At 41.1% G+C, this 25,350-nt stretch overlaps 1 protein-coding gene across 14 annotated transcripts in view; it reads right to left on the bottom strand.

Moving 5' to 3' along the window:
- Positions 1 to 25,350, bottom strand: part of LOC109883449 (dedicator of cytokinesis protein 3) — a 150,269-nt gene that overhangs the window by 62,721 nt on the left and 62,198 nt on the right. For all 14 annotated transcript variants that reach the window (XM_031825738.1, XM_031825741.1, XM_031825740.1 and 11 more), the window contains exons 9-15: positions 17,475 to 17,599; positions 16,739 to 16,901; positions 16,231 to 16,337; positions 7,913 to 8,084; positions 6,564 to 6,661; positions 6,373 to 6,456; positions 2,733 to 2,833 (exon numbers count right to left, since the gene is read on the bottom strand). In XM_031825738.1, the coding sequence (XP_031681598.1) occupies positions 2,733 to 2,833; positions 6,373 to 6,456; positions 6,564 to 6,661; positions 7,913 to 8,084; positions 16,231 to 16,337; positions 16,739 to 16,901; positions 17,475 to 17,599 (850 nt within the window). The remainder of the gene's footprint in view (positions 1 to 2,732; positions 2,834 to 6,372; positions 6,457 to 6,563; positions 6,662 to 7,912; positions 8,085 to 16,230; positions 16,338 to 16,738; positions 16,902 to 17,474; positions 17,600 to 25,350) is intronic.

The raw sequence follows: 25,350 nt of genomic DNA, 5'->3' as shown, positions 1-25,350 counted from the left end.
CGAGACTTAAGAAAAGTAACATTCAGGATCTGGATAACATGTGTGAAATTAGGTATGTTTTACAGGTTATTTAAATGTTGACTGGCTTTCATCAAGCTGCCCACTCAAACTGTAACTAGTGCCTGCAACCTGGTTCAGGTTACCAGTCAACCTACCAGGGTAATTTTAAACAGCACAGGAATGAAATCATTAACATGTATTGATCACATTTTTTTACTTAGCTTGAAAGCAGTATCCAGATCCATCGGATGTAGTGATCACAATATAGTAGCCATATCTACGATAACCAACGTTCCAAAGGCCCTAATATAGTCTATAAGAGGTTATGCAAGATGTTTTGTTGGCCTGTGGTGTGTAATGAGGCGCAAACAGACGCTGCACTTGACACATTTATGAAATTGCTTATTCCAATTACGAATAAGCATGCACCCATTTAGAAAATGAATATAAAAACTGCTTAAATCCCTGTGGATTGATGAGAAATTGAACAATGTTATGGTTGAGCGGGATGAGGCGAAAGGAATGGGAAATAAGTCTGGCTGCACAACTGATTGGCAAACATACTGCAAATTGAGAAATTACTTGACTAAACCGAATGAAAAGAAGAAGAAACTACACTATGAAACAAAGATAAATGTCAAAGAATGATAATGAAAAGCTTTGGAGCACCTTAAATGAAACTTTGAGGAAAAAGGCAAACTCAGCTCCATCATGCATTGAATCTGATGGCTCATTCATCACAAAACCAACTGATATTGCCAACTACTTTTTTTTCTTCCATTGGCAAGATGAGTAAACTTAGGAATGACATGTCCGCAACAAACGCTGACAATACACATCCAAGTATATCTGACCAAATGATGAAAGACAATACTGCGACTGAAATGACTGCAACACTTAATAACAAAGAGCTGCAGTTAGTTTCAGAGTGGACTGAAATGACTGCAACACTTAACAAAGAGCTGCAGTTAGTTTCAGAGTGGACTGAAATGACTGCAACACTTAACAAAGAGCTGCAGTTAGTTTCAGAGTGGACTGAAATGACTGCAACACTTAATAACAAAGAGCTGCAGTTAGTTTCAGAGTGGACTGAAATGACTGCAACTCTTAACAAAGAGCTGCAGTTAGTTTCAGAGTGGACTGAAATGACTGCAACACTTAACAAAGAGCTGCAGTTAGTTTCAGAGTGGACTGAAATGACTGCAACTCTTAACAAAGAGCTGCAGTTAGTTTCAGAGTGGACTGAAATGACTGCAACTCTTAACAAAGAGCTGCAGTTAGTTTCAGAGTGGACTGAAATGACTGCAACACTTAACAAAGAGCTGCAGTTAGTTTCAGAGTGGACTGAAATGACTGCAACACTTAACAAAGAGCTGCAGTTAGTTTCAGAGTGGGTGGCAAGGATTAAGTTCGAAATATTTAGAACTAACAATAAAAACTTCGTATTTGGGACAAATCATTCACTAAACCTTAACTAAAGATTGAAATAAATAATGTGGACATTTGAGGTGACTAAACTACTTGGAGTAACCCTGGATTGTAAACGGTCACGGTCAAAACATATTGATACAACAGTAGCTAATAAAGTGCTGCTCTACCTTCTATCAACAAGGCACGTCCTACAGGCCCTAGTTTTGTCACACCTGGACGACTGTTCAGTCATTTGGTCAGGAGCCACAAAAAAGGGACTTAGGAAAATTGCAGTTGGCCCAGAACAGGGCAGCACGGCTGGCCCTTAGAACAGAGCTGCACGGCTGGCCCAGAACAGGGCAGCACGGCTGGGCCTCAGAACAGAGCTGCACGGCTGGGCCTCAGAACAGGGCTGCACGGCTGGCCCTTAGAACAGGGCTGCACGGCTGGCCCTTAGAACAGAGCTGCACGGCTGGGCCTCAGAACAGGGCAGCACGGCTGGGCCTCAGAACAGGGCAGCACGGCTGGCCCTTAGAACAGGGCAGCACGGCTGGCCCTTAGAACAGGGCAGCACGGCTGGCCCTTAGAACAGGGCAGCACGGCTGGGCCTCAGAACAGAGCAGCACGGCTGGGCCTCAGAACAGAGCTGCACGGCTGGGCCTCAGAACAGAGCAGCACGGCTGGCCCTTGGATGTACACAGAGAGCTAATATTAATAATATGCATGTCAATCTCTCATGGCTCAAAGTGGAGGGGAGATTGACTTCATCACTACTTGTATTTATGAGAGGTATTGACATGTTGAATGTACTGAGCTGTCTGTTTAAACTACTATCACACAGCTCAGACACCCATTCATACCCCACAAGACATGCCACAAGAGGTCTCTTCAAAGTCCCCAAGTCCAGAACAGACTATGGGAGGTGCACAGTACTACATAGAGCCATGACTACATGGAACTCTATTCAACATCAAGTAACTGATGCAAACAGTAAAATTAGATTTAAAAAACAGAAAAAAATATACCTGGAGCCCAGGAAGAGTAGCTGCTGATTTGGCAGGAACTAATGGGGATCCATAACAAATACAAATGTTGAAGCTCTCTGAGAATGGCACATCTACATTATCTTTAGATCAATGATAAACCACTACATACACATCGAAGGATGAGGAGATAAATTAACTTAACTTTAAAGAGAAAAACCAGCTACAACAAAGGTGTGATCTTGATCAGCAAATAACCAGCTGAGGCTCAGCTGTGACAAGTTCAACCACGTTAGCCTCAGCAGTGTCATGTCTGTGGTACGACTAACAGAAACTCACTTGTACGCCAGCGCTCCAGCAAAGTGCTTCTGGATGTAAGTGTCCATGACGGGACGGAAGTGATAGTACTTGCTGTCCCTGAGCAGATTAATGATGAACACCTGAGGAGAGAGAGAGAGGGAGAGAGAGAGGAGAAAGAGAGATATTCAGAAAGATAGAGAGAGAGAGGGAGAGAGAGAGGAGAAAGAGAGATATTCAGAAAGATAGAGAGAGAGAGGGAGAGAGAGAGGAGAAAGAGAGATATTCAGAAAGAGAGAGAGAGAGAGGTGAGAAAGAAAGAGAGAGAATGAGAGAGAGAGTTAGGGATAGAGAGAGAGAGGGAGAGAAAGAGAGAGAGGGAGAGAAAGAGAGAGAGAGAGATAGAAAGAGAGAGAGGGAGAGAGAGAGGGAGAGAAAGAGAGAGATTCAGAAAGAGGGGGTCAGTCACAGTGGTCAGGTATTCTGCCGCTGTGTACTCTCTGTGTAGGGCCAAATAACATTCTAGTTTGCTCTGTTTTTTTGTTAATTCTTTCCAATGTGTTAAGTAATTATCTTTTTGTTTTCTCATGATTTGGTTGGGTCTAATTGTGCTGTTGTCCTGGGGCTCTGTAGGGTGTGTTTGTGTTTGTGTTTGTGAACAGAGCCCCAGGACCAGCTTGCTTAGGGGACTCTTCTCCAGGTTCATCTCTCTGTAGGTGATGGCTTTGTTATGGAAGGTTTGTGAATCGCTTCCTTTTTGGTGGTTGTAGAATTTAACGGCTCTTTTCTGGATTTTGATAATTAGTGGGTATCGGCCTAATTCTGCTCTGCATGCATTATTTGGTGTTCTACGTTGTACACGGAGGATATTTTTGCAGAATTCTGCGTGCAGAGTCTCAATTTGGTGTTTGTCCCATTTTGTGAAGTCTTGGTTGGTGAGCGGACCCCAGACCTCACAACCATAAAGGGCAATGGGCTCTATGACTGATTCAAGTATTTTTTAGCCAAATCCTAATTGGTATGTTGAAATTTATGTTTCTTTTGATGGCATAGAATGCCCTTCTTGCCTTGTCTCTCAGATCGTTCACAGCTTTGTGGAAGTTACCTGTGGTGCTGATGTTTAGGCCAAGTTATGTATATTTTTTTGTGTGCTCTAGGGCAACAGTGTCTAGATGGAATTTGTATTTGTGGTCCTGGTGACTGGACCTTTTTTGGAACACCATTATTTTGGTCTTACTGAGATTTACTGTCAGGGCCCAGGTCTGACAGAATCTGTGCATAAGATCTAGGTGCTGCTGTAGGCCCTCCTTGGTTGGTGACAGAAGCACCAGATCATCAGCAAACAGCAGACATTTGACTTCGGATTCTAGCAGGGGGAGGCCGGGTGCTGCAGACTTTTCTAGTGCCCGCGCCAATTCGTTGATATATATGTTGAAGAGGGTGGAGCTTAAGCTGCATCCCTGTCTAACCCCACGACCCTGTGTGAAGAAATGTGTGTGTTTTTTGCCAATTTTAACCGCACACGTGTTGTTTGTGTACATGGATTTTATAATGTCGTATGTTTTACCCCCAACACCACTTTCCATCAGTTTGTATAGCAGACCCTCATGCCAGATGGAGTCAAAGGCTTTTTTGAAATCAACAAAGCATGAGAAGAATTTGCCTTTGTTTTGGTTTGTTTGGTTGTCAATTAGGGTGTGCAGGGTGAATACATGGTCTGTTGTACGGTAATTTGGTAAAAAGCCAATTTGACATTTGCTCAGTACATTGTTTTCACTGAGGAAATGTACGAGTCTGCTGTTAATAATAATGCAGAGGATTTTCCCAAGGTTACTGTTGACACATATTCCATGGTAGTTATTGGGGTCAAATTTGATCAGTCCTTGGTTCCAAATATTGGGGAAGATGCCAGAGCTAAGTATGATGTTAAAGAGTTTTAGTATAGCCAATTGGAATTTGTTGTCTGTATATTTGATCATTTCATTGAGGATACCATCAACACCACAGGCCTTTTTGGGTTGGAGGGTTTTTATTTTGTCCTGTAACTCATTCAATGTAATTGGAGAATCCAGTGGGTTCTGGTAGTCTTTAATAGTTGATTCTAAGATCTGTATTTGATCATGTATATGTTTTTGCTCTTTATTCTTTGTTATAGAGCCAAAAAGATTGGAGAAGTGGTTTACCCATACATCTCCATTTTGGATAGATAATTCTTTGTGTTGTTGTTTGTTTAGTGTTTTTCAATTTTCCCAGAAGTGGTTAGAGTCTATGGATTCTTCAATTACATTGAGCTGATTTCTGACATGCTGTTCCTTCTTTTTCCGTAGTGTATTTCTGTATTGTTTTAGTGATTCACCATAGTGAAGGCGTAGACTCAGGTTTTCCGGGTCTCTATGTTTTTGGTTGGACAGGTTTCTCAATTTCTTTCTTAGATTTTTGCATTCTTCATCAAACCATTTGTCATTGTTGTTAATTTTCTTAGTTTTTCTATTTGAGATTTTTAGATTTGATAGGGAAGCTGAGAGGTCAAATATACTGTTAAGATTTTCTACTGCCAAGTTTACACCTTCACTATTACAGTGGAACGTTTTACCCAGGAAATTGTCTAAAAGGGATTGAATTTGTTGTTGCCTAATTGTTTTTTGGTAGGTTTCCAAAATGCATTCCTTCCATCTATAGCATTTCTTAATGTTACTCAGTTCCTTTTCCTTTGATGCCTCATGATTGAGTATTGCTCTGTTTAAGTTGACTGTGATTTTGCTGTGGTCTGATAGGGGTGTCAGTGGGCTGACTGTGAACGCTCTGAGAGACTCTGGGTTGAGGTCAGTGATAAAGTAGTCTACAGTACTACTGCCAAGAGATGAGCTATAGGTGTACCTACTATAGGAGTCCCCTCGAAGCCTACCGTTGACTATGTACATACCCAGCGTGCGACAGAGCTGCAGGAGTTGTGACCCGGTTCTATCTCTGTCTGACCATCTACCATCACTGTCTTACCATCTACCATCTCTGTCTGACCATCTATCATCTCTGTCTGACCATCTATCATCTCTGTCTGACCATCTACCATCTCTGTCTGACCATCTATCACCTTTGTCTGACCATCTATCATCTCTCCATCCCCAACACGACAGATATATACCTCTAGAAGGGAGACTGGGGGGAGAGGGGAGGGATAAGTCCTTTGACTCTGTTGTGAGGAAGTCTGGGCTAGTCTAAACACTCCCCTGAGATCTGGCCCTGCAGCAGGCAGCTGTCTGGGAGGGAGCTCCTAATAATCACTGGCTCTGGGCCAGCCCAGACACACTGAGACAGAGTCCTAAATAGTGTACTACTTTTGACAAGACTTCACTATATAGGGTGCCATTTGGGACTCAACATAAAAACACAGACACACTGTGACAAGCAGGCGCAGCATAGAGTACTGCAGCAAGAGGTGGATACCACACACACACACACACACACACACACACACACACACACACACACACACACACACACAGACGCAGACACAGACACAGACACAGACACAGACACACAGACACAGACACAGACACAGACACATGCACGCACGGACGCACACACACACACACACACACACACACACACACACACACACACACACACACACACACACACACACACACACACACACAGTACAGGTTCTCAGAAGGTTTCTCACCAGCGACTGGAACACCAGAGGACCATACTGGTCAGTGTTGTCATCCAGAATGGAAAACAGGGTGTCCAAAATGTCTTGGAGGAACTGTCAAATGATGAAGATATGAAGATGTTAAATATATGAACGACCTTTAAACTCACAGCGTTTCACCATATTTATTCAGTATATTTGTTTTTCCTGTAAACTCTAACCTTGACGATCTCCTCTCCACTGACGTGACGTAGTCGCCCCAGGATGTCCATCACTCTGTCTGGGTGGGCCTTCCACTTCAACAACGCAAGCAGGTCCACTGGGAACAAGATAATGGGCAGTGGAATCAAGATCAGGATCAATGCCCAAGTAATCGATGCGAGCTTGGTGGGGAATGGGAGAGGAGAAGAGAAGCGAAGAGAGGAGAGGAAAAGGGGAGAGGAGAAGAGAGGAGTGGAAAAGGGGAGAAGAGAAGAGACAAGAGAGGATAGGAGAGGAAAAGGGGAGAGGAGAAGAGGAGTGAAGAGAGGAGATGAGGAGAGAAGAGAAGAGAGGAGAGGAGAGGAGAGGAGAGGAGAGGAGAGGAGAGGAGAGGAGAGGAGAGGAGAGGAGAGGAGAGGAGAGGAGAGGAGAGGAGAGGAGAGGAGAGGAGAGGAGAGGAGAGGAGAGGAGAGGAGAGGAGAGGAGAGGAGAGGAGAGGAGAGGAGAGGAGGAGATAATAGAGGAGAAGAGAGGAGAGGAGAAGAGAAGAGAGGAGAGAGGAGAGGAGAAGGGGAGAGAATAGAGAAGAAGAGAAGAGAGGAGAGGAGAAGGGGAGAGAATAGAGGAGAAGAGAGGAGAGGAGAAGAGAAGAGAGAAGAGACCTACCATTCTGTGTGAGCTTGGTGGAGGAAAAGAGACCTACCATTCTGTGTGAGCTTGGTGGAGGAGAAGAGACCTAACATTCTGTGTGAGCTTGGTGGAGGAAAAGAGACCTACCATTCTGTGTGAGCTTGGTGGAGGAGAAGAGACCTACCATTCTGTGTGAGCTTGGTGGAGGAGAATAGACCTACCATTCTGTGTGAGCTTGGTGGAGGAGAAGAGACCTACCATTCTGTGTGAGCTTGGTGGAAGAGAAGAGACCTACCATTCTGTGTGAGCTTGGTGGAGGAGAAGAGACCTACCATTCTGTGTGAGCTTGGTGGAGGAGAAGAGACCTACCATTCTGTGTGAGCTTGGTGGAGGAGAAGAGACCTACCATTCTGTGTGAGCTTGGTGGAGGAGAAGAGACCTACCATTCTGTGTGAGCTTGGTGGAGGAGAAGAGACCTACCATTCTGTGTGAGCTTGGTGGAGGAGAAGAGACCTACCATTCTGTGTGAGCTTGGTGGAGGAGAAGAGACCTACCATTCTGTGTGAGCTTGGTGGAGGAGAAGAGACCTACCATTCTGTGTGAGCTTGGTGGAGGAGAAGAGACCTACCATTCTGTGTGAGCTTGGTGGAGGAGAAGAGACCTACCATTCTGTGTGAGCTTGGTGGAGGAGAATAGACCTACCATTCTGTGTGAGCTTGGTGGAGGAGAAGAGACCTACCATTCTGTGTGAGCTTGGTGGAGGAGAGCTGTGTGGAGATCCAGAGGGTCTCCTTGGTGCTGCGTTGGAAGATGAGGCTGGAGGGAATGTTGGGACAGCCGTTGAAGTCCTCCTTACAGCAGGGCAGACCCAGATACAACGCGTGGTTACTGAACGTAGCATTCTCGTCACACTGGAGAGGAGAGAAGGATGTGAGGTACTGCAGAGTTCATGCCAGATAAACCCTACCTCATTGACCAGCCAAAACTACGCTCAAACAAACTTGGTACATACAGAACCAAATAAATTGGACCTTTATAGCACTTATTTCCAAGTGGTTGTAAGGGAGGTGTCAGAGCCGTTTTGGCCTGTTTATGTGTTGTGTATCATGCGGTCTGTCAAGGGTTATTTTTTAACTTGTTTTGTATGCTAGAGGACACTATATGTTGGGGTCACTGGTCATGTGTGTGTATATACATTGCCTACGGAAAGTATTCAGTCCCCTTGAATTTTTCAACATTTTGTTTTTTACGTTACAGCCTTATTCTAAAATTGATACAGTCATTTTCCCCCCTCATCAATCTACACACAATGCCCCATAATGACATCACAATGCCCCATAATGACATCACAATTCCCCATAATGACATCACAATACCCCATAATGACAAAGCAAAAAACAGTTGTTTATTTAATATAAAAAAATACCTTATTTACATTTGTATTCAGACCCTGCAAATTTACTATAGAATGTTTTCTTTAGAAGCTGTTTATACTGCATATTTACTACAGAACTGTATCTAAGCTGTTTATACTGCATATTTACTATAGAACTGTATCTAAGCTGTTTATACTGCATATTTACTATAGAACTGTATCTAAGCTGTTTATACTGCATATTTACTATAGAACTGTATCTAAGCTGTTTATACTGCATATTTACTATAGAACTGTATCTAAGCTGTTTATACTGCATATTTACTATAGAACTGTATCTAAGCTGTTTATACTGCATATTTACTACAGAACTGTATCTAAGCTGTTTATACTGCATATTTACTATAGAACTGTATCTAAGCTGTTTATACTGCATATTTACTATAGAACTGTATCTAAGCTGTTAATACTGCATATTTACTATAGAACTGTATCTAAGCTGTTTATACTGCATATTTACTACAGAACTGTATCTAAGCTGTTTATACTGCATATTTACTATAGAACTGTATCTAAGCTGTTTATACTGCATATTTACTATAGAACTGTATCTAAGCTGTTTATACTGCATATTTACTACAGAACTGTATCTAAGCTGTTTATACTGCATATTTACTACAGAACTGTATCTAAGCTGTTTATACTGCATATTTACTATAGAACTGTATCTAAGCTGTTTATACTGCATATTTACTATAGAACTGTATCTAAGCTGTTTATACTGCATATTTACTATAGAACTGTATCTAAGCTGTTTATACTGCATATTTACTATAGAACTGTATCTAAGCTGTTTATACTGCATATTTACTATAGAATTGTATCTTTAGAAGCTGTTAATACTGCATATTTACTATAGAACTGTATCTAAGCTGTTTATACTGCATATTTACTATAGAACTGTATCTAAGCTGTTTATACTGCATATTTACTATAGAACTGTATCTAAGCTCTTTATACTTCATATTTACTATAGAACTGTATCTAAGCTGTTTATACTGCATATTTACTATAGAACTGTATCTTTAGAAGCTGTTTATACTTCATATTTACTATAGAACTGTATCTAAGCTGTTTATACTGCATATTTACTATAGAACTGTATCTAAGCTGTTTATACTGCATATTTACTATAGAACTGTATCTAAGCTGTTTATACTACATATTTACTATAGAACTGTATCTAAGCTGTTAATACTGCATATTTACTATAGAACTGTATCTAAGCTGTTTATACTGCATATTTACTATAGAACTGTATCTAAGCTGTTTATACTGCATATTTACTATAGAACTGTATCTAAGCTGTTTATACTGCATATTTACTATAGAACTGTATCTAAGCTGTTTATACTGCATATTTACTATAGAACTGTATCTAAGCTGTTTATACTTCATATTTACTATAGAACTGTATCTAAGCTGTTTATACTGCATATTTACTATAGAACTGTATCTAAGCTGTTAATACTGCATATTTACTATAGAACTGTATCTAAGCTGTTTATACTGCATATTTACTACAGAACTGTATCTAAGCTGTTTATACTTCATATTTACTATAGAACTGTATCTTTAGAAGCTGTTTATACTGCATATTTACTATAGAACTGTATCTTTAGAAGCTGTTTATACTTCATATTTACTATAGAACTGTATCTAAGCTGTTTATACTTCATATTTACTATAGAACTGTATCTAAGCTGTTTATACTGCATATTTACTATAGAACTGTATCTTTAGAAGCTGTTAATACTGCATATTTACTATAGAACTGTATCTAAGCTGTTTATACTTCATATTTACTATAGAACTGTATCTAAGCTGTTTATACTGCATATTTACTATAGAACTGTATCTTTAGAAGCTGTTAATACTGCATATTTACTATAGAACTGTATCTAAGCTGTTTATACTGCATATTTACTATAGAACTGTATCTAAGCTGTTTATACTGCATATTTACTATAGAACTGTATCTAAGCTGTTTATACTGCATATTTACTATAGAACTGTATCTAAGCTGTTTATACTGCATATTTACTATAGAACTGTATCTAAGCTGTTTATACTGCATATTTACTATAGAACTGTATCTAAGCTGTTTATACTGCATATTTACTATAGAACTGTATCTAAGCTGTTTATACTTCATATTTACTATAGAACTGTATCTAAGCTGTTAATACTGCATATTTACTATAGAACTGTATCTAAGCTGTTTATACTGCATATTTACTATAGAACTGTATCTAAGCTGTTAATACTGCATATTTACTATAGAACTGTATCTAAGCTGTTTATACTGCATATTTACTATAGAACTGTATCTAAGCTGTTTATACTGCATATTTACTACAGAACGGTATCTTTAGAAGCTGTTAATACTGCATATTTACTACAGAACTGTATCTAAGCTGTTAATACTGCATATTTACTATAGAACTGTATCTAAGCTGTTTATACTGCATATTTACTATAGAACTGTATCTAAGCTGTTTATACTGCATATTTACTATAGAACTGTATCTAAGCTGTTTATACTGCATATTTACTATAGAACTGTTTCTAAGCTGTTAATACTGCATATTTACTACAGAACGGTATCTTTAGAAGCTGTTAATACTGCATATTTACTACAGAACTGTATCTAAGCTGTTAATACTGCATATTTACTATAGAACCGTATCTAAGCTGTTTATACTGCATATTTACTATAGAACTGTATCTAAGCTGTTTATACTGCATATGTACTATATAACTGTATCTAAGCTGTTTATACTGCATATTTACTACAGAACTGTATCTAAGCTGTTTATACTGCATATTTACTACAGAACTGTATCTTTAGAAGCTGTTTATACTGCATATTTACTACAGAACTGTATCTAAGCTGTTAATACTGCATATTTACTATAGAACTGTATCTAAGCTATTTATACTGCATATTTACTACATAACTGTATCTAAGCTGTTTATATTGCATATTTACTATAGAACTGTATCTAAGCTGTTAATACTGCATATTTACTACAGAACTGTTTCTTTAGAAGCTGTTTATACTGCATATTTACTATAGAACTGTATCTAAGCTGTTTATACTGCATATTTACTACAGAACTGTATCTTTAGAAGCTGTTTATACTGCATATTTACTACAGAACTGTATCTTTAGAAGCTGTTTATACTGCATTTTTACTACAGAACTGTATCTAAGCTGTTAATACTGCATATTTACTACATAACTGTATCTTTAGAAGCTGTTAATACTGCATATTTACTATAGAACTGTATCTAAGCTGTTTATACTGCATATTGAAAGTGCATTGGGAAAGTATTCAGACCCCTTGACTTTTTCCACATTTTGTTAAGTTACAGCCTTATTCTAAAATTGATTAAATAAAAAATTTACCTCATCAATCTACAAGCAATACCCCAAAAATGAGAAAGTGAAACAGTTAACAAAATGTTGAAAAAGTGAAGGGGTCTGAATACTTTCCCAATGCACTGTAAGTAGCACAGGTGACCAGGAAGGGTTAGTACAGGTGAGAGGAAGGGTTAGTACAGGTGACCAGGAAGGGTTAGTACAGGTGAGAGGAAGGGTTAGTACAGGTGACCAGGAAGGGTTAGTACAGGTGACCAGGAAGTGTTAACATAGGTGACCAGGAAGGGTTAACACAGGTGACCAGGAAGGGTTAGCACAGGTGACCAGGAAGGGTTAGTACAGGTGACCAGGAAGAATTAGTACAGGTGACCAGGAAGTGTTAACACAGGTGACCAGGAAGGGTTAGTACAGGTGACCAGGAAGGGTTAGTACAGGTGACCAGGAAGGGTTAACACAGGTGACCAGGAAGGGTTAACACAGGTGACCAAGAAGGGTTAGTACAGGTGACCAGGAAGGGTTAACACAGGTGACCAGGAAGAGAGGAGAGCACATAGTTGTTACTGTATCACGGATACAGCTGATAGAATACATCTCTCTGCATCTTTTCTATGGGAATACAGTTGAAGTCAGAAGTTTACATTCACCTTAGCCAAATACCTTTAAACTCCATTTTTCACAATTCCTGACATTTAATCCTAGTAAAAATTCCCTGTTTTAGGTCAGTTAGGATCACCACTTTATTTTGAGAATGTGAAATGTCAGAATAATAGTAGAGAGAATGACTTATTTCAGCTTTTATTTCTTTCATCACATTCCCAGTGGGTCAGAAGTTTATATAGACTCAATTAGTATTTAGTAGCATTGCCTTTAAATTGTTTAACTTGGGTCAAATGTTTTGGGTAGCCTTCCACAAGCTTCCCACAATAAGTTGGGTGAATTTTGGCCCATTCCTCCTGACACAGCTGGTGTAACTGAGTCAGGTTTGTAGGCCTCCTTGCTCGCACACAGTTTTTCAGTTCTACCCACCAATTTTTATGGGATTGAGGTCAGGGCTTTGTTGTGGCCAATCCAGAACCTTGACTTTGTTGTCCTTAAGCCAATTTGCCACAACTTTGGAAGTATCCTTGGGGTCATTGTACATTTGGAAGACCAATTTGTGACCAAGCTTTAACTGATGTCTTGAGATGTTGCTTCAATATATATATCCAATTAATGTTCCTACCTCATGATGCCATCTATTTTGTGAAGTGCACCAGTCCCTCCTGCAGCAAAGCACCCCCACAACCCACAACATGATGCTGCCACCCCCGTGCTTCACGGTTGGGATGGTGTTCTTCGGCTTGCAAGCCTCCCCCTTTTTCCTCCAATCATAACAATGGTTATTATGTTCAAACAGTTCTATTTTTGTTTCATCAGACCAGAGGACATTGCTCCAAAAAAGTACGATCTTTGTCCCCGTGTGCAGTTGTAAACCGTAGTCTGGCATTTTATGGCAGTTTTGGAGCAGTGGCTTCTTCCTTGCTTAGCAGCCTTTCAGGTTATGTTGATATAGGACTCGTTTTACTGCGGATATAGATACATTTGTACATGTTTCCTCCAGGATCTTCACAAGGTCCTTTGCTGTTGTTTTGTGATTGAGTTGCACTTTTCGCACCAAAGTACGTTCATCCTGAGTGGTATGACGGCTGCATGGTCCCATGGTGTTTATACTTGCGTACTATTGTTTGTACAGATGAATGTGGTACCTTCAGGCGTTTGAAAATTGCTCCCAAGGATGAACCAGACTTTTGGAGGTTTACATTTTTTTTCTGAGGTCTTGGCTGATTTCTTTTGATTTTCTCATGATGTCAAGCACAGAGGCACTGCGTTTGAAGTACATCCACAGGCACAACTCCAATTGACTCAGATGATGTCAATAAGCCTATCAGAAGCTTCTAAAGCCATGACATCATTTTCTGGAATTTTCCAAGCTGTTTAAAGGCACAGTCAACTTAGTGTATGTACACTTCTGCCCACTGGAATTGTGATACAGTGAATTATAAGTGAAATAATCTTTCTGTAAACAATAGTTGGAAAAATGACTTGTGTCATGCACAAAGTAGATGTCCTAACCGACTTGCCAAAACTATAGTTTGTTAACAAGAAATTTGTGGAGTGGCTGAAAAACAAGTTTTAATGACCCCAACCTAAGTGTATGTAAACTTCTGACTTCAACTGTATTGCAGATATATATTTGATTCATGAACAATAAATGGGAAATTTACACAAAAAATAGTAATGTTTGGAAAGCTGATGTTTTGTGGACATGTTATGGACAGCTCTCTCCCGTGCCAGTGGTTTTGCATAGGAAATCACCACTTCATTGGGAATCACCACTACATAGGGAATCAACACTACTTAGGAAATCAACACTACTGAGGGAATCACCACTACAGGAGGAATCACCACTACATAGGGAATCACCACTACAGGAGGAATCACCACTACAGGAGGAATCACCACTTCATAGGGAATCACCACTACATAGGGAATCACCACTACATAGGGAATCACCACTACATAGGGAATCACCACTACAGGAGGAATCACCACTACAGGAGGAATCACCACTACAGGAGGAATCAACACCACAGGAGGAATCAACACTACAGGAGGAGTCACCACTACAGGAGGATCACCACTACAGGAGGAATCACCACTACATAGGGAATCAACACTACATAGGGAATCACCACTACAGGAGGAATCACCACTACAGGAGGATCACCACTACAGGAGGAATCACCACTACATAGGGAATCAACACTACATAGGGAATCACCACTACAGGAGGAATCACCACTACAGGAGGAATCACCACTACAGGAGGAATCACCACTACATAGGTAATCACCACTACAGGAGGAAACACCACTACAGGAGGAATCACCACTACATAGGGAATCACCACTACATAAGGAATCACCACTACAGGAGGAATCACCACTACATAAGGAATCACCACTACATAAGGAATCACCACTACAGGAGGAATCACCACTACAGGAGGACTCACCACTACATAGGAAATCACCACTACATAGGGAATCACCACTACAGGAGGAATCACTACTACAGGAGGAATCACCACTACAGGAGGAATCACCACTACAGGAGGAATCACTACTACAGGAGGAATCACCACTACAGGAGGAATCACCACTACATAGGGAATCACCACTACATAGGGAATCACCACTACAGGAGGAATCACCACTACAGGAGGAATCACCACTACATAGGGAATCACCACTACAGGAGGATTCACCACTACATGAGGAATCACCACTACAGGAGGAATCACCACTACATAGGGAATCACCACTACATAGGGAAGCACCACTACAGGAGGAATCACTACTACATAGGGAATCACCACTACAGGAGGAATCACCACTACAGGAGGAATCACCACTACAGGAGGAATCACCACTACATAGGGAATCACCACTACATAGGGAATCACCACTACATAGGGAATCACCACTACAGGAGGAATCACCACTACAGGAGGAATCACCACTACAGGAGGAATCACCACTACAGGAGGAATCACCACTACATAGGGAATCACCACTACATAGGGAATCACCACTACATAGGGAATCACCACTACAGGAGGAATCACCACTACAGGAGGAATCACCACTACATAGGGAATCCCCACTTCATAGTGAATCACCACTACAGGAGGAGTTACCACTACATAGGGAATCACCACTACATAGGCAATCCCCACTTCATAGTGAATCACCACTACAGGAGGAATCACCACTACATAGGGAATCACCACTACAGGAGGAATCACCACTACAGGAGGAATCACCACTACAGGAGGAATCACCACTACAGGAGGAATCACCACTACAGGAGGATTCACCACTACAGGAGGATTCACCACTACAGGAGGAATCACCACTACATAGGGAATCACCACTACATAGGGAATCACCACTACAGGAGGATCACCACTACAGGAGGAATCACCACTACAGGAGGAATCACCACTACAGGAGGAATCACCACTACATAGGGAATCACCACTACAGGAGGAATCACCACTACAGGAGGAATCACCACTACAGGAGGAATCACCACTACAGGAGGATCACCACTACAGGAGGATCACCACTACATAGAGAATCACCACTCGAGGAGGAAAACAACCATGGAAAGAAGAGGCAGAAAGAAGGCTGACCTTGTAGACATAGAGCTCGTGACTCTCGTCTGACAGCGTTGTCCCATCCTCTCTCATCAGTGGTGTGAAGGCAAAGCCAAACAGCTTCTTCTCTGCCTTGTCTTTGGCTGTGGAGAAGAGGATGAACAGAGAGGAAGAACAGAGAGGATGAACAGAGAGGATGAACAGAGAGAGACAATCACTAAGTTTCATATGTACCCCAAAAGGCTGGCCCACAGATGAAAGAAGCACTATTGAAGTTTAACCTCTTCCACTATATTCAAGAGTTGCTGAACTTTTACTCTGTAGTTGGCTTTAGAAAGGTCTAGCAAGCAGGAGTTGTCAAATGAGTTGTCTTCAGTATAATCTCTAGAACACAGAAGTAAAATATTTTTGCGCAAATTTGATCAGCTGTGTGATAACCTTCCTGTGTTCATACGTGTTAGAAAGTGAGATTTCCTCCACACACGTGCAAAGCACTCGATTATCATGACATTACTGATTATCTCTAGACCAGACCGGTACTCACTGGAGCAGTGTCTGAACTCGAAGCGTAGGTGTGACCCTCTGAAGCGGTCTATGGGGATGGGTAGTTTAACCACCTCGCTCCAGCGGGGGCTGTTGTTGTGGTAGAGGACAAAGGAACGGTGTTCACTAATGTGGGGCTCACCACTGCCCAGGCTGATACAGTCCTACAGGAAGACACACACACAGGTCATTACACACACACACACACACACACACACACACACACACACACACACACACACACACACACACACACACACACACACACACACACACACACACACACACACACACACAAACACACACACACACACACACACACACACACACACACACACACACACACACACACACACACACACACACTACAATCATGGACACACACAGGTCATTACACACACACACCACAATCACAGACACACACAGGTCATTACACACACACACCACAATCACAGACACACACAGGTCATTACACACACACACCACAATCACAGACACACACAGGTCATTACACACACACACACACCATCATCACAGACACACACGTACGCATGCAAGCACACACAGTCACCACATATAGTAATTTTGATTGTCTTCAAACATATTTTAAACTGAACACTACAAACGTACGGATGCATAGTCTTGATCGCAAATTAAATACACAAAACAAATGTAACGTATTTTGTCATCTGACATATTACGGTCGTCAGGGGGAGAAAATGAAAAACAACACTTACCTTGAGTATTTCTCCATCTGCGTAGAGCACGTAAACGGACACCTCAATGTTCTTCTGGACACTCTTTCCTCCCCTTTCAAAGTCTCCTCTTTCCAAGGTGAGATACAGGTCGTTACGGATGTCACCTGGGGAGGTTAGACAGACAGGTTGTTACGGATGTCACCTGGGGCGGTTAGACAGGCAGGTCGTTACGGATGTCACCTGGGGTGGTTAGACAGACAGGTCGTTACGGATGTCACCTGGGGAGGTTAGACAGACAGGTTGTTACGGATGTCACCTGGGGAGGTTAGACAGACAGGTTGTTACGGATGTCACCTGGGGCGGTTAGACAGACAGGTTGTTACGGATGTCACCTGGGGCGGTTAGACAGGCAGGTCGTTACGGATGTCACCTGGGGTGGTTAGACAGACAGGTCGTTACGGATGTCACCTGGGGAGGTTAGACAGACAGGTTGTTACGGATGTCACCTGGGGAGGTTAGACAGACAGGTTGTTACGGATGTCACCTGGGGCGGTTAGACAGACAGGTCGTTACGGATGTCACCTGGGGTGGTTAGACAGACAGGTCGTTACGGATGTCACCTGGGGAGGTTAGACAGACAGGTTGTTACGGATGTCACCTGGGGAGGTTAGACAGACAGGTTGTTACGGATGTCACCTGGGGAGGTTAGACAGACAGGTTGTTACGGATGTCACCTGGGGCGGTTAGACAGACAGGTCGTTACGGATGTCACCTGGGGTGGTTAGACAGACAGGTCGTTACGGATGTCACCTGGGGTGGTTAGACAGACAGGTCGTTACGGATGTCACCTGGGGCGGTTAGACAGACAGGTCGTTACGGATGTCACCTGGGGCGGTTAGACAGGCAGGTCGTTACGGATGTCACCTGGGGAGGTTAGACAGACAGGTCGTTACGGATGTCACCTGGGGAGGTTAGACAGACAGGTCGTTACGGATGTCACCTGGGGCGGTTAGACAGACAGGTCGTTACGGATGTCACCTGGGGCGGTTAGACAGACATGTCGTTACGGATGTCACCTGGGGAGGTTAGACAGACAGGTCGTTACGGATGTCACCTGGGGAGGTTAGACAGACAGGTCGTTACGGATGTCACCTGGGGAGGTTAGACAGACAGGTCGTTACGGATTTCACCTGGGGAGGTTAGACAGACAGGTCGTTACGGATGTCACCTGGGGAGGTTAGACAGACAGGTTGTTACGGATGTCACCTGGGGAGGTTAGACAGACAGGTTGTTACGGATGTCACCTGGGGCGGTTAGACAGACAGGTCGTTACGGATGTCACCTGGGGAGGTTAGACGAACAGGTCGTTACGGATGTCACCTGGGGAGGTTAGACAGACAGGTCGTTACGGATGTCACCTGGGGAGGTTAGACAGACAGGTCATTACGGATGTCACCTGGGGCGGTTAGACAGACAGGTCATTACGGATGTCACCTGGGGAGGTTAGACGGACAGGTCGTTACGGATGTCACCTGGGGAGGTTAGACAGACAGGTCATTACGGATGTCACCTGGGGCGGTTAGACAGACAGGTCATTACGGATGTCACCTGGGGAGGTTAGACGGACAGGTCGTTAAGGATGTCACCTGGGGAGGTTAGACAGACAGGTCATTACGGATGTCACCTGGGGCGGTTAGACAGACAGGTCGTTACGGATGTCACCTGGGGAGGTTAGACAGACAGGTCATTACGGATGTCACCTGGGGCGGTTAGACAGACAGGTCGTTACGGATGTCACCTGGGGCGGTTAGACAGACAGGTCGTTACGGATGTCACCTGGGGCGGTTAGACAGACAGGTCGTTACGGATGTCACCTGGGGCGGTTAGACAGACAGGTTGTTACGGATGTCACCTGGGGTGGTTAGACAGACAGGTCGTTACGGATGTCACCTGGGGCGGTTAGACAGACACACACAGAAACGTCAGTCAGACAACAGAACTCAAATATGTTTAATACTGTATTTTATACCATCTATCGCGTCTGGCCGCTCGGTCATCGCTCATCCATATATGAACATGTACATATTCTCATTCACCTCTTTAGATTTGTGTGTATGAGGTAGTTGTTGTGGAATAGTTAGATGACTTGTTAGATATTACTGCACTATAACATCTGCTAACCATGTGTATGTGACCATTAACATCTGCTAACCATGTGTATGCGACCAATAACATCTGCTAACCATGTGACCAATAACATCTGCTAACCATGTGACCAATAACATCTGCTAATCATGTGACCAATAACATCTGCTAACCATGTGACCAATAACATCTGCTAACCATGTGTATGTGACCAATAACATCAGCTAGCCATGTGTATGTGACCAATAACATCTGCTAACCATGTGACCAATTACATCTACTAACCATGTGTATGTGACCAATAACATCTGCTAACCATGTGTATGTGCTTCTACACCTGCATTGCTTGCTGTTTGGGGTTTTAGGCTGGGTTTCTGTACAGCACTTTGAGATATCAGCTGATGTACGAAGGGCTATATAAATACATTTGATTTGATTTGATGTGACCAATAACATCTGCTAACCATGTGTATGTGATCAATAACATCTGCTAACCATGTGACCAATAACATCTGCTAACCATGTGACCAATAACATCTGCTAACCATGTATATGTGACCAATAACATCTGCTAACCATGTGACCATTAACATCTGCTAACCATGTGTATGTGACCAATAACATCTGCTAACCATGTGACCAATAACATCTGCTAACCATGTGTACGTGACCAATAACATCTGCTAACCACGTGACCATTAACATCTGTTAACCATGTGTGTGTGACCAATAACATCTGCTAACCATGTGTATGTGACCAATAACATCTACTAACCATGTGACCATTAACATCTGCTAACCATGTGTATGTGACCATTAACATATGCTAACCATGTGACCATTAACATCTGCTAACCATGTGACCATTAACATCTGCTAACCATGTGTATGTGACCATTAACATCTGCTAACCATGTGACCAATAACATCTGCTAACCATGTGACCAATAACATCTGCTAACCATGTGACCAATAACATCTGCTAACCATGTGACCAATAACATCTGCTAACCATGTGACCAATAACATCTGCTAACCATGTGTATGTGACCAATAACATCTGCTAACCATGTGACCAATAACATCTGCTAACCACGTGTATGTGACCATTAACATCTGCTAACCATGTGTATGCGATCAATAACATCTGCTAACCATGTGACCAATAACATCTGCTAACCATGTGTATGTGACCAATAACATCTGCTAACCATGTGACCAATAACATCTGCTAACCATGTGTATGTGACCAATGACATCTGCTAAACATGTGTATGTGATCAATAACATCTGCTAACCATGTGACCAATAACATCTGCTAACCATGTGACCAATAACATCTGCTAACCATGTGTATGTGACCAATAACATCTGCTAACCATGTGACCATTAACATCTGCTAACCATGTGACCAATAACATCTGCTAACCATGTGACCAATAACATCTGCTAACCATGTGACCAATAACATCTGCTAACCATGTGACCAATAACATCTGCTAACCATGTGGCCAATAACATCTGCTAACCATGTGACCAATAACATCTGCTAACCATGTGACCAATAACATCTGCTAACCATGTGACCAATAACATCTGCTAACCATGTGACCATTAACATCTGCTAACCATGTGACCATTAACATCTGCTAACCATGTGACCATTAACATCTGCTAACCATGTGACCAATAACATCTGCTAACCATGTGACCAATAACATCTGCTAACCATGTGTATGTGACCAATAACATCTGCTAACCATGTGACCAATAACATCTGATAACCATGTGACCAATAACATCTGCTAACCATGTGACCAATAACATCTGCTAGCCATGTGTATGTGACCAATAACATCTGCTAACCATGTGTATGTGACCAATACCATCTACTAACCATGTGTATGTGATCAAAAACATATACTAACCATGTGTATGTGACCATTAACATCTACTAACCATGTGTATGTGACCAATAACATCTGCTAACCATGTGTATTTGACCAATAACATCTGCTAACCATGTGTATGTGACCAATAACATCAGCTAGCCATGTGTATGTGACCAATAACATCTGCTAACCATGTGACCAATTACATCTACTAACCATGTGTATGTGACCATTAACATCTGCTAACCATGTGTATGTGATCAATAACATCTGCTAACCATGTGACCAATTACATCTGCTAACCATGTGTATGTGACCAATAACATCTGCTAACCATGTGTATGTGACCAATAACATCTGCTAACCATGTGTATGTGACCAATAACATCTGCTATGGGACCAATAACATCTGCTAACCATGTGACCAATAACATCTGCTAACCATGTATATGTGACCAATAACATCTGCTAACCATGTGACCAATAACATCTGCTAACCATGTGACCAATAACATCTGCTAACCATGTGTACGTGACCAATAACATCTGCTAACCACGTGACCATTAACATCTGTTAACCATGTGTATGTGACCAATAACATCTGCTAACCATGTATATGTGACCAATAACATCTACTAACCATGTGACCATTAACATCTGCTAACCATGTATATGTGACCATTAACATCTGCTAACCATGTGTATGTGACCATTAACATATGCTAACCATGTGACCATTAACATCTGCTAACCATGTGACCATTAACATCTGCTAACCATGTGTATGCGACCATTAACATCTGCTAACCATGTGACCAATAACATCTGCTAACCATGTGACCAATACATCTGCTAACCATGTGTATGTTATCAATAACATCTGCTAACCATGTGACCAATAACATCTGCTAACCATGTGACCAATAACATCTGCTAACCATGTGTATGTGACCAATAACATCTGCTAACCATGTGACCAATAACATCTGCTAACCATGTGTATGTGACCAATAACATCTGCTAACCATGTGACCATTAACATCTGTTAACCATGTGACCAATAACATCTGCTAACCATGTGTATGTGATCAATAACATCTGCTAACCATGTGTATGTGATCAATAACATCTGCTAACCATGTGACCAATAACATCTGCTAACCATGTGACCAATAACATCTGCTAACCATGTGTGTGTGACCAATAACATCTGCTAACCATGTGACCAATAACATCTGCTAACCATGTGTATGTGACCAATAACATCTGCTAACCATGTGTATGTGACCAATAACATCTGCTAACCATGTGTATGTGACCACTAACATCTGCTAACCATGTGACCAATAAAATCTGATTTGAATTGATTTTGTAATGGATATTGACCTCATGTTAGTCTTCTTTCTAGCCTGTATCATCACTACGTCAGGGCTCCCTGTTTACACCCCCCATCCCTCTTCTTCACCTCACTGCAAATCATGACCTTTTCCCTGGGTAAACACACAGATAACTGGCCTGTCTCCACCACCCACTGGATGTGCTGCTACATGCCTGAACACATTATTGATGCTTTCTATAACCGTTGACCTGTTTGCACACACACACACACACGCACACACACACACACACACGTATGCCGACATGCGCGCGCGTACACACACACACACACACACACACACACACACACACACACACACACACACACACACACACACACACACACACACACACAGCTGTGTTGTTCCTTCCTACCCCAGAGTATTGACCAGTGTCGTCTGGTACGCTCACATTTCTCCTCATGTCTTGGTTTCCAGAGGAAGATATTTCAGACACAACGCACGTTTAAGATGAAAGTTCAAAGGTCATATCTATGGGTGAGTTTAAATCAAGGCTGTGTATTATGATGCTATGGATCCTAACATGCAGATATTAAAGAGAAGAACTCTCCATAACTCCGTAGCAGAGGCAGAGAATATATCAGTTCATTTGAATATTCTGCATGCATATACGAAGTTGTTACAAGAAGCCTTTTCATCCTAAAAAAAAAACCTCAGTGAGCTTCCTGCTGTTTTGCACGGTTACTAACCATGAATAATGGAAAAGCTTGGAAGTGGAAACAATGAACCACCGTTGTCTGTAAGAGTAACGGCATGTCTTGATTTTGTGGGTTATACATCACAGGCATAAATTACTCAAGAATTCTCAACCTGTGACAGGAAAAACCTTTTCGATTATTTAGTGATGTATTGAAGACATGGAAGATATTCTATTACAGATTAACTACATTCATATGAACTGAAACAATGCCCCATAATGACATCACAATGCCCCATAATGACATCACAATGCCCCATAATGACATCACAATGCCCCATAATGACATCACAATACCCGATAATGACAAAGCAAAAAACATATTTACTGTATGAACTGTATCTAAGCTGTTTATACTGCATATTTACTACAGAACTGTATCTTTAGAAGCTGTTAATACTGCATATTTACTATAGAACTGTATCTAAGCTGTTAATACTGCATATTTACTATAGAACTGTATCTAAGCTGTTTATACTGCATATTTACTATAGAACTGTATCTAAGCTGTTTATACTGCATATTTACTATAGAACTGTATCTAAGCTGTTTATACTGCATATTTACTATAGAACTGTATCTAAGCTGTTTATACTGCATATTTACTATAGAACTGTATCTAAGCTGTTTATACTGCATATTTACTATAGAACTGTATCTAAGCTGTTTATACTGCATATTTACTATAGAACTGTATCTAAGCTGTTTATACTGCATATTTACTATAGAACTGTATCTAAGCTGTTTATACTGCATATTTACTATAGAACTGTATCTAAGCTGTTAATACTGCATATTTACTATAGAACTGTATCTAAGCTGTTTATACTGCATATTTACTATAGAACTGTATCTAAGCTGTTTATACTGCATATTTACTACAGAACTGTATCTAAGCTGTTAATACTGCATATTTACTATAGAACTGTATCTAAGCTGTTTATACTGCATATTTATTATAGAACTGTATCTAAGCTGTTTATACTGCATATTTACTATAGAACTGTATCTAAGCTGTTTATACTGCATATTTACTATAGAACTGTATCTAAGCTGTTTATACTGCATATTTACTATAGAACTGTATCTAAGCTGTTTATACTGCATATTTACTATAGAACTGTATCTAAGCTGTTTATACTGCATATTTACTATAGAACTGTATCTAAGCTGTTTATACTGCATATTTACTATAGAACTGTAGCTAAGCTGTTAATACTGCATATTTACTATAGAACTGTATCTAAGCTGTTAATACTGCATATTTACTATAGAACTGTATCTAAGCTGTTTATACTGCATATTTACTATAGAACTGTATCTAAGCTGTTTATACTGCATATTTACTATAGAACTGTATCTAAGCTGTTTATACTGCATATTTACTATAGAACTGTATCTAAGCTGTTAATACTGCATATTTACTATAGAACTGTATCTAAGCTGTTTATACTGCATATTTACTATAGAACTGTATCTAAGCTGTTTATACTGCATATTTATTATAGAACTGTATCTAAGCTGTTTATACTGCATATTTACTATAGAACTGTATCTAAGCTGTTAATACTGCATATTTACTATAGAACTGTATCTAAGCTGTTTATACTGCATATTTACTATAGAACTGTATCTAAGCTGTTAATACTGCATATTTACTATAGAACTGTATCTAAGCTGTTAATACTGCATATTTACTATATAACTGTATCTAAGCTGTTTATACTGCATATTTACTATAGAACTGTATCTAAGCTGTTTATACTGCATATTTACTATAGAA

This window comes from Oncorhynchus kisutch, linkage group LG5 (genome assembly GCF_002021735.2).
Source record: "Oncorhynchus kisutch isolate 150728-3 linkage group LG5, Okis_V2, whole genome shotgun sequence".
Lineage (NCBI taxonomy): Eukaryota > Metazoa > Chordata > Actinopteri > Salmoniformes > Salmonidae > Oncorhynchus > Oncorhynchus kisutch.
This window is presented reverse-complemented; position numbering and strand designations above follow the sequence as displayed.